The sequence below is a fragment of the Lycorma delicatula genome, chromosome 9, assembly GCF_047948215.1.
Source record: "Lycorma delicatula isolate Av1 chromosome 9, ASM4794821v1, whole genome shotgun sequence".
Taxonomy (NCBI): Eukaryota; Metazoa; Arthropoda; class Insecta; order Hemiptera; family Fulgoridae; genus Lycorma; species Lycorma delicatula.
Window position 1 is genome coordinate 96,218,769 of NC_134463.1, and position 20,460 is coordinate 96,239,228.

The window sequence follows — 20,460 nt, forward strand, 5'->3', positions numbered from 1 at the left end:
TAAAAAGTCAATTAAATTAAAAAAAAGGAAAGTGCTACAGTATCGGACAAAACCCCTGCCGCCTACCATGAAAGCTGGAACGCTCACTTGTGGGCGTTCCAGCTTACATACTGTAATTAATGTATTACGGAAATGTTACGTTAACAGTATTTTATAAATAAATTTGTCATTAGATACGATACTATTTATGAATACATTTGCTATTAATGTAAATTAAATGGTTAAAACAAAATTTCCCTTATATTTTAAATATTATACGAATATTAGCTATTACACCATTAATACACCTAAGTAAAATTATTTTAAATATAATGTCAGGAAAAGATTTTTGAAAGTGTATGTTTGGAATGTCGCTTTATATGGAAGTGAAACTTGGACAATCGGAGTATCTGAGAAGAAAAGATTAGAAGCTTTTGAAATGCGGTGCTATAGGAGAATGTTAAAAATCAGATGGGTGGATAAAGTGACAAATGAAGAGGTATTGGGGAAAATAGATGAAGAAAGAAGCATTTGGAAAAATATAGTTAAAAGAAGAGACAGACTTATAGGCCACATACTAAGGCATCCTGGAATAGTCGCTTTAATATTGGAAGGACAGGTAGAAGGAAAAAATTGTGTAGATAGGCCACGTTTGGAATATGTAAAACGAATTGTTAGGGATGTAGGATGTAGAGGGTATACTGAAATGAAACGACTAGCACTAGATAGGGAATCTTGGAGAGCTGCATCAAACCAGTCAAATGACTGAAGACAAAAAAAAAAAGTATTGTCAGGCAGAATGGAAAAATATGTATAAATATATGAGTGGGTCATAATCATATATACCGAGTTCTTCAACAAAAATCGCTTCTTATTCTTAAACAATCAGTTAATTTTGTTCATTACAAAAAAAAAGTGTTTATTTTTCTATTCTATGTTTATTACGAATTCTATCCTTAAAACTACTTTACATACTTTACATTTTATATCACGCGCGGTACGGTAGTGTATATGCCTGTAAATTTTATTTAAACTCAAAAATGTTTTTAATGTGAACTGCATAAATAAATTGCTAGAACGAATCCCATGCTTCTCGCCGGCCAGCATGTGTGTCTCCATGCACCTACAGTAAGCGCAGGAATATATTAATACTACCTCATCCGACCGTCTAGCCAGGACTCCTGCAGTATTCGATATCCTCATGGTTGTGAGAATAATATTGATAAATAACAGTTAAAGCATTTAGGCTTTATAGAAACCGGAAAAGAAACTAAATTACAAAAGACAGAATAGCAGTAACTATGGTAACTAAAATAAACAGACATTTGACGAGGAAAACTTCACAACTTTTTTCTGTTGCCATGGTGACATAAATTAATTTAATTATTAATCTTTTTCTTCTTTAATTGACAACTTCACCCCCAAGGATGATTCACCACTAAGGCCCTTGGTCTACCATTTAAAACTTTCTTTGGGATAACACGAATGTATCCTGAAAATATGAAAGTAATCGGTCGCTTGGTCCTGGTGTGATAGGATAAAAAACAGACAGACAAACAAGCAAACCTTCTGCTTTATATTTTAAGACTGTCAAATTTCAACGTATTTCAATAGTGCTTTTACTATTGAAAGCACTATTTACTATTGCTCTATTGCTCTAGACCGCAACTAGACCTGCTGCTCTAAACCGTTCGGATTTTAAATAATAGCATAATTTAACTTTAATCAGCTTTAGCTTTTATATATATATATATATATTTTTTTTTTTTTTACTTTTGAGGCCACAATAGACCATTTTAATCATCCATATTTTCAGTTCCTCTTAAATTTCTGTATTAGTCTGGCTTTTCGATTTTCGCAGTATTTCTTCATTCTATCGGATCGTTGATTCCTGACTTCATCTGTGACCTCCAAGTGATCATGCCTTTCTAACGTTGAATATATTGTTTTGAAGTGCGTAGTTAATTTTAATTTTATCACAGGCGTCCCCTAACTCTCAAGCCAATTTCTTGAAGATTTCTTTGGATTTCTCCAACATATTTTCCCCAGGTATTTTTTTTAATATTCCTTGTGACCAGTTGTTTTAGAATTCGGTCCTCAGGCAATCTTAATACGTGAAAAAAATGGGAAATCCTTCGTTTTTTCATCGTACTGAGAATCGTGTCGACTTGTTTGTAGACCGTTTCATTTGTGGCAATTCGTTAGATTCCATCCTTTTGATAACCTTTATTTAAACAAGTTGTGATAATTCGTCTTTATGTTTTAAGTAATTGGTCTGTTTTACTTTCATTCTTAATCTGAAAAATAGTCTTAAAAAGTATAAAGCGTCCCGGAAGAACTACTGTGTTATAATGGTGAATTTTGGATTTTATTGAGAGACATTTTTTATTGTATATTTGCCAGGTTAGTGCTCTTTTAATTTTATTTATTCTGTTTTGCCATGTATGTTTTTTCTTCAATCTGCAGTGATGATTTGACCTAAGTATTTAAATTGTTCATCTATTTTTATTTTTTATCGTTAATTTTGATTTTGCTTACAAAAGAGCTTTTGCAATGTATAGCATTATTTTTGAAAATTTTCGAAGCTGTATTTCTCGAATATTATTTATAGGTTTTTGATATTAAAAAAAAATTATAAAAATTTTTGCTGAAAATTATTTTAAAATGTGCAATATTTTCCTTATACCTCAATTTTAGAAAAATAGGCCATCCAAAATATTATATTGATGCAATATGTTGTTCTTATTATAAAAATTCAAACAAAATATATAACAATTGCTTAAATGAATAGACTGTAATCAGAAAGATATACGAACTCATCATAGTCTTATCTAAAACTGATGATTAATTTTGTTTAAATCGAAACGTGCGTCTATTTTTACATTTATTTAGTTTTTAGTCCGCTATTTGAATACGTCTTATTTTACTACCAGTTTAGCATAGTTTAATCTATTTAATAAATGTATATTAGATGATAAAGAATCGTCTCATTCCAGTTTAAGCCGGGTATTTTTACGAAAACAAAAAAATCAATAAATGTTGCGTGAGTTAAGTTAGTACTGCTGCTCGCTGCTTAATGTTAGTAGAACGTACGTACTGTTAGGTACATTAAAGCTAACAACGTTTACTGGCCTTCTATATTGGAATAACCACTCACCCACTCGCTCATTCACTTACACAGCTTTGCTAACTGGACGTCCCCATTTCGGCCATAGACTTAACCTAGATTAAATTCAAATTAACAACACAAAGCAATTGACCAAGCACTTCTAACCTACATCCAATTTAAATGTTCTCAATAATTTAGTAACAAATGTATCTAAATAAATATTTAAACCTACATCCAATTTAAATGTTCTCAATAATCTAGTTACAAATGTATCTAAATAAATATTTAAATATTTTAGTTTTACAAATTAAATTCAGCATTTGTTTTATTTGGGAAAAGGTTAATTTATTTACTTACTTAATTTAAAAAAAAATAATAATATCAATATTACTGTTAATTCCAAATCGTTATTAAAACAAAATGTTTTTTCTATTAAGCTATTTATTCAACAATAATTTTCTTATATTTATAAATAGTTTAAAAATACAAATTTATCAATCACCAGTATAGGCAGAACAAATAATAATAAATTCACAACTATTAGTTTGCAAAATTTTATAAAAATATTATTAGTACAGCCCAGTCTTCAGATTAAAATAATTTTCTTGATTCTATAAATGGATATACATTCTGGGAATTTATTTTAAAATGCAACCCAATTGAAAGAAAAATAATGTACTACATTTTATGAGATTAGTTGTAAATATTAAAACTATTTGTACTAAACAATTGAGATCAAATTTTTTTATCACAAATCTTAAAAGTGTCCACCATTCTCATTAATGTAAGCCTTTACCCTCTTTTTCATATTCCGTGCAACCTTTCGAAGTGTACCTCATCCAATTTCTCGTAGTTCTTGAGTTATGTTGGCTTTCAGTTCTTTGATGGTGCGTGGATTATTTTTGAATACAGAACCTTTTACATAACCCCAGAGAAAAAAATCTGCAAGAAAAAGATCAGGTGTCCCAATTAGCCGTAAGACGGTCGATATTACTCTTTCACCAAAGAAATTTCTCAAAAGATCCATTGTTGCTCTTGCCGTATGACATGTGGCCCCATCTTGTTGATACCAGAAATATCTCTCATTTAATTCTAAATTTGCAATAAATTGCGTGACAATTTCTTGGTAGAGGTCTGCATTTAGAGTGTTTTCAAAAAATATGGGGCCGATTATTCTTCGTCTGGAAATTGCACAACATACGCCAATTTTCTGTCAATGTAGAGGTCGTGAACGGATAATGTGAGAATTGTTGGAGTTCCAGCAGCGATCGTTCTGAATGTTAACGTAACTACTCAAATGAAACCAAGCCTCGTCCGTAACAAATACATAATCCAACAATTGAATGCTTTCCCGAACAAACCGATTAAAACATCGATAGTAATGGAACCAAGCAGAATAATCAACCGGGTGTAATTCATGTGTTACCTGATTCGGTATGGCTTTAAGTTAAGTAGTCGGGTAGTTTAAAGGCATTATAGAGATATTTCCTTTTTGTTGCGCAAGTTTTCGTAATGATTTTTTAGAGTGATTTTACAATAATTACCGTAACATCTTCCAATGTTTTGTCATTAAGTACTGACCGTTTCCGGCTATGTCTCTTGATTGCAAATGGAACCAGTCCCTCTATTTTTTTTTATCAAAAGATGAATTGAAGATTTATTTTGTACATTTTTACCCTGGGACTGCAATTGAAAAGCTTCTTGGCACGAAACAAAAAATTTAATTGTTAAATAATTTCCCATTATAAAAATCCTTTCTTTCGTGTTCAAAACCATTTCTTCCTAATAAAAAACACAGATAATCAAATATAACTAACTGTTTACAAAAAAGTAAATAAATAATCATATCAGCTAATTATAAAATAATAGGTAGTGCTGCCAACCTGTTCATCCGAAATTATTGTATTAATTTTTCTAAAAGGTATTTTGCTTGGGTTGCGTTTTAAAACAAACACCCATATAAGGAGTATATTAAGCTTATCGGGCTGGTCTAATGGTATACTAGTCGTCGCAAACTACTTGTTTAATAGCTTGTTTGACAACGGAGACAATTATCCTCGTCTCATTGGACCACGGGGAGATTGATCTCATTGTTCATTAGTTGAACAGATTGCAACGTACACATTAGGAATAAAGAAGAATAACAATAAATATTAAATAAAAATAAAGGAAACATTTACTCAGATAATTTTAATTCAATTAATTTACAAAAGTAAAAACTTATAATCAGTGCAACTTTCAGTTGTTGAATTCTCATTAGATTTAAAGGAATTAATTTCAGTTATGACAATTAAAAAAATAATAATGTTAATGAAGCTATACAAAAAAAATATATACTTTATAAAATAAAGCAAAAACGCATAAAATTAAATCAAAATACAATAACGTCTGTTACACTAACCCGTTTCAATTAAACTCACATCTCAGGAACGGTTGACCCTGAGACCGTGCAAGACTTACACTTTATTTACATTTATACATATCATCCTCTGAAATAATACCTTACGGTGATTCCGGAGGAAAAACAGAAAAAGAAAGAAAGATATGAAAGTATTACAGCTAAGTTTTATTGTTTTAGTTTTCAATATTTTCTTATTTTAAAAAAGCACATAAAAATTTGTTTGAATACTTTGTAAATATCGAATTTTTCGCTAATTCATTCTTTTCTTTTTTTAAATTTACTTTCGATGATCGTTTAACGATCTACATTACTGATTTGCATTTGTTTTTTGTTTTTTTGGTAAACGGTTTTGAACATTTCTCTTTGCTATTACTTTTTCTGTTGTTTACTATTATTTTAACTGTGACTTTTATTCATATTGTTTCGTAATTAATTTTTCAGACGGAGACCATGATAGCGGTGTGGATGAATCAACGCAAGGAAATGTAAGTAAAAAACGTTATCTTTTTTTTTTTAATATAAGTAAAATATCTATGTGAAAATGTAGTTTAATATTGAAAAAAACGTTTAATTAACATTGAGAATATGAGAGGTAATTGCTTTTGGATTTGAGTTATCCTCGATATAATTTTATTAGATTTAAATTTTATTAAATTACAAAAACACTTCATTTATGAAATATTTTTCGTGTCTTCCCGAAATAGTTTGAAATTCCAAGCCTTTAAATCTTATAGTGGGTATAGAATGTTTTTTCAAAGAAAAATGAAAGACAAACTAATTAAATTTTTCTCTTTTCATATCAAAGAATAAATTTTGTTTATTTAATTAGTTATCTTTTAAATTTTAAACTATTTTTAAGTTTTATCTTTACAGATAAAATATTAATATATTGCAGTTGTTTCAAATAAAGTTTCAAATAAAAATAAGTTTTTTCAAGTTTCACTAATCTTTTTACCATTTTTACCAAGTTTTTTTTAGAATTAGACGAGAAAAATTTTAATTAATGTTTACAGTTGGATGCAACTCCTGATAATTTACTACAGGAGTCAGTTACACGTTAGTTAAATTAACAGTTAACTATCTTTTTACTTATCATTTGTCAACGTTTCTTAATTTCATTGTTCATATGAAAATTGATACGGTTAACTTCACAAACATTGCTTTTTCTTTTTGCTTGAAGAATTAAATTACTACAGAAGCTAACAGAAAAGTTTGAACGTGAGAATATGTAGTGTGTATGAAAAATGCCATGTCTGACCGTGTTCGAACCTGGGACCCCCGGATGAAAGGCTGAGACGCTACCACTCTGCCACGGAGATTATTTAAATATTATTTATTACCTAAATAATTATTTAAATAAGATATTATTCAAATTAATATTTTAAAAATTGCATATTTTATATTAAACTTTTTATTTTTGTCTTTGCAAGAAAAGATAAATCTTTTGAAGTATATCTATTTTTATGACGCACTTATGTACTTTTAAAAGAATATGAAGTATCTTTAACAATAAAAATAAATTCTGAAACTATTCTCAAGCATTTTCATTATTACTTAATTACTGCTTTCATTACTGCATAATCTTATACGTAGGTCCCGTAAATACAATTTTTTTTTAGTGTGCTAAGAACGATTATTATTTTTTTCTTTTTTTTTTTCTGAATTTTTATGGGCATCGACTGAAGGTCATTAGCCCTCGTCACAATCTTTAAAAGAAACTACTATCACCATCTGGATCGTCATATGTAAGGGTGTAAAGGGCCCTTAATTTTATTTAAAAGCACAAACTACACAAAACATTTAAGACATGAAAGACAAGGACAATCACAAACACTTACGGGGTGTAAAGGGCCCCGATATTAAAATTTGAGATAAGGTTCTCAAATGACCATGAAATTAAAATTAAAATTAAACTTATCAATACCATTTCTTTCTTTCTTTATATATATATATATATAAACTACCGCTTAGAGTATTTTACCACAGAGCTTTTACCACAGCTTTAAACTTTCATTTTATAGACTTTTAAGAAGTCCACTGGCGTGTAGAAATGCAACTATATTTTCTTCATTTCCATTATCCAGATCAGCACTAATATTATTTGTAAGACGGAACCTCTTTCTGAGGTCCTCATATATGGTACACTCTTCTATTAGATGCTTGATTGTCAGTGTTTTATTACAAACACCGCACATTGGTCTCACTCCGCCGGTTAACATATATAAATTTGTTAATCGCGTGTGACCGATTCTAAGTCTGGTCACCGCTACTTGTTCACGGCGAGTCAACTTGAAGTCGCTTTTCCATTTATAAGGAGAAGTTTTAACTGAGCTTAATTTTGTATTTAAACTCCTCCATTCAGCGTTCCACTTGTTTTTTACTATGTTTGTTAGACGGTTTTTAACATCTGCCACTCTTACAGGAAATGCATCCAAATCATCGCAGACTGTTGCCTTTCTGGCAGCTTCGTCTGCGATTTCATTACCTGTAATACCAGCATGCCCCGGAGTCCATACAAATACGCATTGCTGTCCTCGTTGTTTTAGAACGTATAAAATGGACAGGATGTTTGCAATTAGGACATCCTTAATGTTCTTGTTCCGAATTGCGACAAGTGCACTTAAAGAATCGGAACATATTAACACTCTCTCTTCGCAATAGTGTTCAGTGTAGCGAAGAGCTTGCTGAATTGCAGTGAGTTCTGCCGTGTAGACACTGGCCACATCTGGCAGTTTCCAAAAGTGGGCTTCTCCATTTACATATATTGAGCATCCAACACCATGTTCGGTTTTAGAACCGTCAGTATAAATTCTGATATGTTCTTCGTAACTACTGACGGTTGCCAAAAATTCCTGTTGGATGATCACTGCTGGTTTCTTTTTTATTTCTCCTTGAGAGAGATCCAAACTTGTATTTACCGCTGGCAAGAGCCATGGCGGTATTTCTCTAGTAGAAATTGCTAGTGTCTCTGGTATAGCAATTTCATATTTTCTTCTTAATTCGTGGTACCTAATTCCGGCTGGTCTGGAATAGGTAGCACGATTTTCATATACTGCAGCCATAGGATGATTCGTAAACAATTTATTATTTATATGGGCAGGGAAAGCCCATACATTTGCTGCATATCTTAACAAAAGGATCTCTCTTCTATAATGTAGTGGCATTATTCCGGCTTCAGACATCAGACTAGCCGCCGGACTTGTGCGGAAAGCGCCTGTTGCATATCTTATTCCGCTATTATGAACTACGTCTAACTTTCTTAAGTGCGACTTTCTAGCGGATGAATATACGATACATCCGTAGTCTAGTTTAGATTGAACCAATGCTTTATACAATCTCAATAATGTCTCTTTGTCTGAGCCCCAATTTAAGTTCGATAAACATTTTATAATGTTTAGGGCTCTTTTGCATCTATCACTCAAGTCCTGTATATGTAATCCCCTTGTAATGGATTTATCCAATACTAGTCCTAAATATCTTACGCTGTCTTTATATTGTATTGGATTATCATCAATTGTCAATGCAGGACTTTGATGAGGAATTCTCTTCCTACAAAAGTGTACACAGCACGTTTTTTCTGATGAGAATTGGAATCCGTTATTCCTTGCAACTTCATTTAGAGCATTAATCGCTCGTTGCAATTTGTACCTCACCATAGCAGTCTTGTTGCTGGCATACACAATTGCCAGATCATCAACATAGACGCTTTTGCTGATTTCTACTGGAATGGCTAATATCAATTTATTAATGGCAATGGTAAACAAGGTACCGCTCAACGGCGAACCCTCCGGTATGCCGATTCATTTGAGATCTTTAAGTGGCATTTCTACTTTGAAGACAAAGCTGAGACATCACTTTCTGGCATTAGCCTAAACTTTCACTAAAATCTTTGTTTCATTTGTCAGAATTTATATTTTATATTTATGTTAATTTTAGACACTAAAATTGAAATAATTTTCTTTGTAAAGACATAATTTTTATAACATAAGAGAAATTTTATTTTAATAATAAAATATGTAAAAACTATTTAATATATTATTGTATATTATAAAATACTGTATTATAATTAATACTATAGATTAATAGAAATAGTTTTCTATGTCATTCGTCAAAAAAGCTTATTGCAGCTTAGAGGAAATTTTATCATGACTGTGATACAACTCAATAAATAAATAAATAAAAAATTATTATTATTATTGTTGTTGTTTTTATTATTACTATTATTGCTGTAAAGAGAACTTATATTATTTTTATTTTCTTGTTCATCTTAACAGAATTTTTCTAGATAGAATTTACCCACAAATTTTCGTAATTCAGGATGATACAGAATCATAACTACGGACTAATTAATTGTGTGTTTTAAACAGGATTTGTAAGATATCTGTAAATTAAAACAACAGCTTAAAACTTTCCCTTAATAAAAAATTTAATAAAACCAAAAAAAAGGAAAATACATTTAATTATATTTCACAAAAATAATAATTTAAACATCGCATGCTATTTCATCAAAATATGTAATTCATAAATAGATATATTTAAGATTCATAACAGTTTACAGTTGTTTTATATTGTATAATATAAAATAATGACGTATAAAAAAAAATAATAATTATGAAATTGAATATTTTTTTTTTACTTTCTTTTCAGGAAGCAACAACAAACGGTGAAGTTGGTTCCCCAAAAAAGACATCAAAAATACCTGCTCCTAAAAAATTATCGATGACATCACCTACAAAAACTACCCCTAAAACACCCACAAAAACAACTCCCAAAACTCCAGAAGCACCCACTGCTGCAGATAAGAAAAGTAAGTTTACGATATTTTAATATTCTTATAACAATAATTTCTAAAAATTTTAACAAAGGAATATACAATTTGTTGTTCCACAATTTAAAAAATTAAACTGATTAAAAAAATATCGATATTAAGAAAAGGTCAATTTTTCCTGCGATCAACCGGGATTTGTTCATATTAACTTACTAATAAATTTTAATCCAAATTTCATGAAAATTGAACTGAACTTTTGCTTAAAAAAATATTCCCAAATTTTAAGATTAAACTTGAAAATAAACTTTAATTAAAAAAATATTGTAATGCTTCAAAGAAGTCCTTAATTTTTTTTGTATTATTTTCTTGAATTTTAATTAAGGGAAAAGGAATAAAAATTATTCAGGATTTATGAACTAAAAATCATTTATGTTTAATGTTTTTACATTTTAGACATAAAATATTATAGACAAAAATATAAACAAATAAAAACAAAAAATTAATTTTAAAATATGATTAAAGGCTGTTTTAAAAGAAGAGTATTAAAAAGAAAATTTAAGTAAGACATATAAAAGAAAAGAAAGAGAAAAACTAAAGCGAAAGAGACAGAAATACTTTACGATGAAAGAACTTGACGCATTATTACATTTTTTCATGGCATTAAATATAACTCCTCTTTAATATTTCAACTGTAATAAGAAGAAAAAAATTAATTCTAGTTATAGCAATTCTAAGGTTTTTTTGGGAGACACAAAATGGAGGAAAACGTTCAATTTAATTTTAATAAGAATAAAAATTAATTTTAATCTTTATTAAATTGTAAAAATTAATACAGATTAACTGAATTCATAATGGTCGTCTAGCGGTCATATAATACGAAAGAAATATTTTTATTTAATTGGAAGAATGTATTTTTTATTTTTCCATGCGGATTGCCTACATGAGTACTCGTGAAGGATTTCTCAATTAAACGCAGTATGTTATTTGTATTTCAACATTGTTCATATAATCATGTTTTTATTTTTTACTCGTAATTTAAATTCAGTAATAAATAACTCCGATCATAAAAAAATAACATACGTTCCGCTTCACCTTCTTGTGAAAAAAAAATCATAGATGTGTACAGTTGTACAGTTGAGCCGCAAAAATTAATTTTCATGAATAAACAAAAGAATATACAAGGTTTTACAAGAAAACCCTTCCTTTCTTTTTCTGTTTAGCCTCCAGAACCACCGTAAGGTATTACTTTAGAGGATAAATGAGGATGATATGTATGAATGTAAATGAAGTGCAGTCTTGTACATTCTCAGGTCGACCATTCCTGAGATATGTGGTTAATTGAAACCCAACCACCAAAGAACACCGCTAACCACGATCGAGTATTCAAATTCGTATAAAAGTAAAACTGCCTTTACTAGGATTTGAACCTAAGAAATCTTGACTTCGAAATCAGCTGATTTGCGATTACGAGTTTGCCCCTAGACCAACCTGGTTGGTTGATCTACAAACAGGTTTACAAGAAAACCCTTCTATTTCTCGATAAATAACTTTATTTTCGAGTTATAAACACTTTTTTTTCTCAATGTATATGTTGCAATCTGTTCAACTAGTGAACAATAAATAACTCCCCGTCCACCAAGGCCCTATGAGTTGAGGATGATATATCTATGACATATAAATGAGGTGTAATCTTGTACAGATTCTGGTCGACACTACTCAGACTTGTGGTTAATTGAACCCCAACCACCAAAGTACATTGGTATCCACCATCTAGTATTCAAATCTGTTTAAAGGTGACCAATTTTTACTAGGATTTAAAATTTTGATCACTTATAACTCGTAAACAAAATCATTTATCGAGATACAGATTCCGACATCGTTTTTCTCATAAAATTTTCATATGTCCACCTTCCTAGTCAAAAAAAATGTAATTCAATATGGCGGATCCAAGATGATGGACTAAAGTTTCAAACACACCATAAACAAGTAATTTTTTAACTATGTAGATACACTTGTTTCTACCTCTCAGTATCCCTCAGTTTTGAAAAATGAAGCCATATTTTAATATCACTTGTATAATTAAAATGACAAAATTACAGCTGACTAGTGTAACAGTGTTAATTAATTAGGTTCATGATTGGTTTATTTGTCAGTATGGATTTTTTTTTAAACTCATTTTACAAATTAGTCTGATTTTTAAAACATACTGAATCAATATGATTAGTAAAACATCTATAAAAAGATAATAGTAATAAGAATAATTAAAGCTTAAATATTTACAAAGTAATTTATTTTTATTCTTTAATGAACATCATTACTGTCAGAGTAACTTTGAATAGTCCCTCTAGTATCTCAGATGCCTTATGTGTATCACAACTATAAGAAAAATTGGCACATACAATGTCCCAGTCTGATTAATTTCAAGTAACTAATGTATCCCTTTCTGTTGAGAAAAAGCAAATATCTCATTCAATTGGGAATTTCATATGGATATATATATATATATATATGTATGTGTGTGTATTTGTGAGCGCATATTCTCCCTCCCCCCTCTCTCTCTCACACACACACTCTCTGGTGTGTGTGTGTATGTGTGTGTGTAAGTGTGTAACATTGTTGAAAGCAAGTTTAAATCAATGGAAGTACATTTGTTTGGATTTGAATATTCTTACCTATCTTCTTATTCTGATATTGATAAAAATAATATAGATCAGGATTGCTCAACCTGATTCTCAGTTAACCTACTGTGCCAGTATTATAAAAAATAAACAAAAAATAATTATCATTCATTTAAATTATAATTAAATGAATTGATATGAATGCAATAGATAATATTAGTCAAATGCAAAACAACTAATAATAAAGAAAAACATTTTTGATATTTCAAAGCTGGATAAGAGAATATAATATCTAGCCAAAAAAACGAGATTGGTTTTGGAAATGTAGAAGATTAAGGGGATGGCGAATGTAAGAGAAACATAACACCGCTTAAGCGTTTCAGAAGTGACAGACAGAAAGCTAAACTAATATTTGTATGTGATGGATGAGAAACAAACTTTAATGACAGCTGTACTTACAGATCCATTAAAGAAAATAGAATTTTTGAAAAATAAAAACTGAAGTGAAATGATGAATTTGTCTGCTTTCATTTCTAATGATCTAAATGATGGACATTTCCAAATTCCTTTAAATAGTAATGAAAACAGTAGACCAACACAACTCCTTATTTTTAGGTATGACAGTAAAGACAACATAAAATATATTTTAATGTTTAAATCTATATTGATATAAATTCTGATCTGTGATCAATTAATATTAATGCGGTATTTACTGATACTCTTTTTAAAATAATATGTGGGCTAAAAGCCAATTTCCACAATTACTAATAAGAAAAAGTTAATAAAAGAAGTTAAATAAAAAATGTTATTATTCCATCTTTAATACACATCAGAGGTAAAGTGAAATGCATTATCCATCATAGCACTGTTTAATTACTTACTTAAAAGTTTTCTCTGATAAACTTCTGTCCTGATTAATAAATTCAACTCGGTTGTTTTCAATGAATAATTTGAGGTAGTTCAAGTTATTTGGACTTAAAGAATATGCCATGTCTTTGATGATTCCCCATCATTGTGAACAAGAAAATTACAAGACATCAAACTTTATGAATGTGGCAATCATTCAAGTATTCCTTGGCATTCTACCCATTCACAAAAAAAAGGATGCTCAACAGAAAAGGATGCTTTGACAGAAATATGGGTCATCCATCTACAGATGATCCATTTTTCAAACAAAGGATATCCCCAACACTAATCAAGAATTGTATAATAACTTGGATTAACAATATTTCAAGACATGAATTGATTATTACACTTCCACTGAATAAATTAGGTTCCAATACATTTTCTTTTTTTTATGATCCTGCACCGAACATGAAATTCACGTACATTAAGTTTCTTCGCCATAATTTCAAAAGAACTTTTATCAAATTTGGAAACACAATTAATGAACCATTCAATTTAAAGAATTCAATATCAGTTCATATCACTGAGCTAAAAATACAAATTAGAATCAACTTCATCAAAAACAATAAATTCAGCGCAAAATTCCATCTTTCTGCCAAAATCATCTTCACAAAGTGAATGAGGTAATCTTGGCCAATAACACTTTCTTTCAAATTTTTTGTACACTTATTTTGGGTGTTTCCAGCCCAGTAGAAGCTTTCTTGTTGGCACTTCTCTTTACTTATGTCTTCATAATATATTACTTGTTATCTGAACTGCTACTGATTATAGGTCCCCAGACCAGGGAGAATTTCCAACGCATCTATTATTTTCAATCTGCATACAAAAATGTTGAAAGGCCAGCTGCGAAAATGAAGGATATTGGTGTTGTTTTGGCACAGTTAAGAATTCTGTTTAAGATTTTTTACACAGAATTCTTAATAAACAGCACCAATATTCTTATTATGTTTCCTCTAACATGAATAGTAAAAACTATTTGTTTTTTTCTTTTTGTGTACTTATAGCACCTTTATTGTCAATGTACAAATAAAAGTAAAAAGAACGATTGAAAAATAATCATATCAACTGATTACTGTCAACAGCAAAATCAGCATTTATCACCTGTTACAGAATGCTACAGAATTTAAATTTGCATGTAAAAGGAACTGACTTTTAGCTTACCTATATATTTAAATAAGTAATATAACAGTTTATGATATGTATTATACAATATTCATTATATTATTTATATAATAATACATTTACTACATAATTATGAATTTTTTGAATAGTATTCTACTTTCATTTTCTCTTTGTTTATTTAAGAAGTACCAATGAATAAGGTACAAGTTGGAGCAGCACCATCTCCAAATCTTAAGACTGTTCGATCAAAGATTGGCTCCTTAGATAACACTAGTTATAAACCAGGAGGTGGAAAGGTTAAAATCGAAAATCGTAAATTAGATTGGAAGGCACAACCAAGAATAGCTGCTAAAAATGAAACTTATACTCCTGGAGGTGGTGATAAAAAGGTATTAAAATAATTTATTTTTATACAATTTGTTATAAATAATTTTATGAATGCTAGCTTTTTAAACAAATTGAAAGAAATTTCTGTCCTAAATAAACACTACACTCATTATATATACCTAAATTAGTAAGAAAATAAATAATTATCAATATAACAGTTACATAATCTCACAGATGTAAGTGGATGAAATAAGGGGAGCTATTTTTGAACATTCTTAGGCTTTCTATCCTTAAATGCATGCTCCCAAATGAAGAAGAGTCACATGGCTTGGGAAATAATTTTAATCGTTATGTAAGTGTTATAAATTAAATTTGTAAGAATATTGATCCAGTTGGCATGTATTTTAGCAGATGTGATTATTATTTGGGTGTTAATTACTAATTAAATAGCGAAGGTTTATTAACCTCAAACATGGATAACATTTTTTAATTTTTACTATCCTGATATAGCCTCATTTAGAAAGATTATTTCAGAAAAGATTTTAATCACTTGTTATTTGGAAAAGGATTAAGATAATAGAACTTCTACTTTTAAGGGTAGAAATGTATTACTCTAGTGATAAAAAAAAACTGTTTTATTTAGATGACATTTAATTTAAAGAAGAAGAATTTTTATTTTACTTTATTACTAGGTTAAAATGAGAAATTTATAAATGCAAAATTATTTAAAATGTTAATTTATAAATGGGATGGGAATTTCCTGAAAAGTGTTGTATGGAATTATTCCCATAGTATAGATAATGATAATTTTTTTTAAATCTAGAATCACATACTAGTAAACTCAAACTCCTCTCAAAATATAATATCCCTCAATGTTTCAACTATAAATTTGATTTTTTTTTAGATTTAATAGAATTAATTCTTCTAAAACATGAAAAACTTCAATAAAATCATGATTATAGGTTAGCTAATGCCTGAGATATAAAACCAAAATAGAAACTAGCACGTACGAGTACAGTTACAAACTAAGACTTATATGCATAAGTATGATTTTGATAATTTTAGATTCAGTGAACAAAAAATTTGAGAAGTGTAAAAATTCTAGGAGGCGATCATTTTTTTAATAATGCAGTGCTTTTCCTTTTTTCTATATATAAGAACTGACAAACTATACTCATACAACTACATTACACAGTATCCAGCCTCTGGCCATATCTAGTTGAAGCACAAGCCGTTCCATCACTCCTTTTCTAGTAATCGTCTCTGCCCCAAAACTAACTTCCTTTCTTTGTTTTCCTTTATTTACTTTGACAGTTTTATTGAACTCTTCTCTTTAGTAATTTTAAATTGTAAATACCTTCTGGTATTTACAAAAGTAGGTATGTTTTTAGTATTAAGGAATATTAAATTTGATATATAATATTACTTTTTCTATAGTATATTCTTATTCCCACAATCAAAATTCCTACATTTTAAAGCTGATACTTCAAAGACATTACAAATTACCCTATATTTTATTATTTAGAAAAGACATAAAAATAGCAAAAAAATAATTACAAATTTTTACTAATATTTCTGTAATTTAAATCTAATTTGAATTTATGATGAACATAAAAACTGACCAGTTCAAGAGAGCTCTTTCTGTTGCAGTGTATTTTTAAAAAAGTTACACATGTACAATAAGATTCATAGAAAATTATTTATGTTAATAGCAACTGGTAAATAATTTATGAAGTGTTTTCCAAGTTTTTCGACATGTTTAAACCCATATTTCCCAAAGAAGTGTCAAAAAAAATACAAAAAATAATTAAAAATTACCAGATAGCCAAACCAATAAATTTTATAAAATATCAGGAAGTGTTAATGAAAAAAAATTTTAATTATCTAAGTCTTTTTAATATGCCATAGATCACCTTAGTTAAATAATGCTTGGTGCCGTTTTATTGCATGCTGTTGGCATTTATTAATGGTTAACGATTTAACATTCAATGCCATTAAAAAATCTAAAACTAAAGCATAATGATAACCGAAACAGTTTTTTTTAAATAAAATTCTACCATTAAAATAAAATTTATGTTTGAAATACTTTATTTCATAATTTTTATTATAATTAATTATTTACTTTACTTACAGGTTAGTGAACATTCTAAATTTTTATTGATTTAAATTTTTATTTAGTTTATATTCCTTCATAAATATGATCTTGTGAAAGTGAAAAAATAATTATTGATTTCATACTAAACTAGATTGCTCTGTTTATGTCAATAACAGTGACTTTTGACCTTTAAGTGTCATGAACATGATGGATCATCTAACCTACCTCACTAATTATATTATTTAATATTTCATGACACTTCTATTTTAGACTGAAATCTTAATTATTCACAATGAACAATAAAGCTTAACTAATTATTGGAATAATTTATTAAAGAATGAAGTAGATAATTTTAATAAAAGTAAAATATTATAAATGAAAGAAAATATATTACATTTTATAAATAATACAAAAATTTTCATGTTAATTCACAATTTATTTACATTCCCATATTGTCTCTAAGAAATTCTGAAGTTTGAATAACTAATTTTTAACTAATTTGTTTTTTTGTTTATGTGACTTATATATAATATAAGTCACTTTGATAATATATTATCAAAGTATTAAGATATTTCAAGATATTTTTTTATACAAATTTTTGCTCAGTAATTTTAAATAGGATTTTCATTTTAAAAAATGATTAAATTTCATCAAAAATATATATTTACTTCCTTAAATTATTTTGAGAAATTTAGCTAGCTTCTTTGGATATTTTTTTTCTATTTTCTTTTTTTTATTCCTTAATAAGTTGACAAAAATAATTTCTCAATACCTAAATACATTTCTCAATATTAAATAACGGGTTTTATTTGATATTCATTGATAAGAATAGCGTGCAACAAAATATTATATTAAAAGCATCATTTGTTGTAGTCATCAGCCACTCACTAATAATTACCAAGAAATGTGCAGTAAAACTGTGACTAATATTTTTTATATTCAACGATATTTGGGAACCAGTTTATTAAACATACTTGTAATTTTGGCCATTTGCATTTTAACTTTACAATCTTCAATTTTCAGGGTACTATTCTCTGAGGTGTTCAAGGTTGTAAGGCAATTTAATTTGCCAAATTACTCAGGGACCTCTGATTCAAACTGAATTTTATTTTAAGCTATGATATTTAAATTACCAAAATGTAGATAATGTAAAAAAAAAAAATACAGAAATTTTCTATGTAAGGCACAAAATTTTAATAAACTCTTAATCCCTTTATTAATGTAAAACTCTTCTTTCTTCTGTATTTATTTCAGATACAACAAGTAAAATTGCAGTGGAACGCTAAGCCAAAAGTCGGATCGTTGGAAAATGCCACACATAAACCTGGGGGTGGGGATAAAAAGATTGAATCAATGAAACTGGACTTCAAAGATAAAGCAAAACCAAAAATAGGATCAAAGGATAATATTAAACATACTCCAGGTGGAGGAACTGTCAAGGTAAGATAACTTAACAATATATATTTTTTTTAACAATAATAAAATAAATCACAGTGCAAATTTGAACATGAAACTTCAGTTATTTGGCAATTAAATTAGTTTTACAATATTGTTTTTATAATTATAATTCTAAAAAATTACGGAAGAAAATTGAATTAAAGAAGCGGAAAAACTAAACATAGAGTTAAATAAGATTAATTAAGTTCATAAATTATGAAAAAATCATTGAATTAGCAACCTGAACTTTTTTTACTAGTAATTAATTATCATATTTAAATTATGTTCTTTAAACAATGAAAAAGATAAAAATTAAATATTATTTATAAAAACAAAAAAGGACATGTTAATAAAAATTCAACATTTTATTTGTAGATTAAATACGTTAATTTATAAATAACTGAAGTTTCATTTTATAAAAAAAGACTGAAATTTAACATTAATAACTGCACATCATTAAAAATGATTAGTTAAAATAAATTTAATATTTTAATTATTCTAAAATGGTTAATTTTATACTGGAAGTTTTATATTTTAATCTATACTAATAAATAATTATAGATTTTAATTAATATTTTAAATGTTTTTATAATATACAATTCCTGTGTATGTTGACATAAAGTAAATATTTAGAAGTCCCTACTTTTAAAAAAGATTAGATTAATCAGATGTAATATTGTAAAATTATTTTTTATCTTGGTTATTAATAAGTTAATTGATCTGCAGTTTTTAAGAAAATTTACCGTAAAGAAATTTTTATTTTTTAATAACCTATAGTTACAACCATCAATCTTCTTTTTTTTTTACTTATTTCATCATAAAAAAATAACATCTCGTGTAAGATGCATCTATAAAATAAGTATGCATCTTACTCGGAACTCTGAAATCTGATATTTCATATTGGTAAAACTATGCACATACCAAACAGTACATAAAATTGATCAATCTGAAAATGTTCATATTTATCATTACTGCTTCTTGGTAATAAATGGAACAGTTCAGACTGGAGTGATAACTGTTACTCTACAAAATACAATGAATTTGATAAAAAATAAGGAAATAATAACTTTCAATAATCATGAATCATTTGTACATTATAAATAGTTTATAATATTAATAATTAGATAACATATTTTTTTTATGATAATATATTATCATCTTTTATTAGTTACAGAACATTTTCCCTTCTTTTGGTAATTTTGCAGACATAGAATATCTTAGTAAAAAGTATTTTAAAATATAAATGTATGTAAAATGAGAATAAAATGTAATGTTACAAGCCAAGCTTAACAAATTGAATCCCTTAATGTTAGCTGTTATCAACATATAATAGATTATGAGGGTTGAAAATCAATAATCGTACATACTCCTCAAAAGACTACCTACTTAGATGGTTTATATATTTTATATAAATAATTTTGTTCCCTATAACATATACATACACATCCTCATCTATTTATTATATTTAATACCCCTTTCACCAATCTTTTGGGTGAATAAAAAGAAATTGCCGTATATCTGCATTTTGTTTTGATTTTTAATTATTATATACCCAAGGTCACTTATACAATTGAGAAAAATAATTTTATATTTACTACATTATATTAATGAAAATTAGTGCAATAATTTAATAGTTGTAATACCAAAAACATGATATTTATTTATTATGAGAAATATACATAGAAAGTATATATTTTA

The 20,460-nt window shown here is 28.1% G+C and overlaps 1 protein-coding gene across 1 annotated transcript in view; it reads left to right on the forward strand.

Annotated features, from left to right (window-relative positions):
• tau (microtubule-associated protein tau) overlaps window positions 1-20,460 on the forward strand; it is a 473,926-nt gene that overhangs the window by 337,133 nt on the left and 116,333 nt on the right. The window contains exons 2-5 of the mRNA XM_075375076.1: window positions 5,931-5,974; window positions 10,137-10,296; window positions 15,087-15,292; window positions 18,580-18,765. Of these exons, the coding sequence (XP_075231191.1) occupies window positions 5,931-5,974; window positions 10,137-10,296; window positions 15,087-15,292; window positions 18,580-18,765 (596 nt within the window). The remainder of the gene's footprint in view (window positions 1-5,930; window positions 5,975-10,136; window positions 10,297-15,086; window positions 15,293-18,579; window positions 18,766-20,460) is intronic.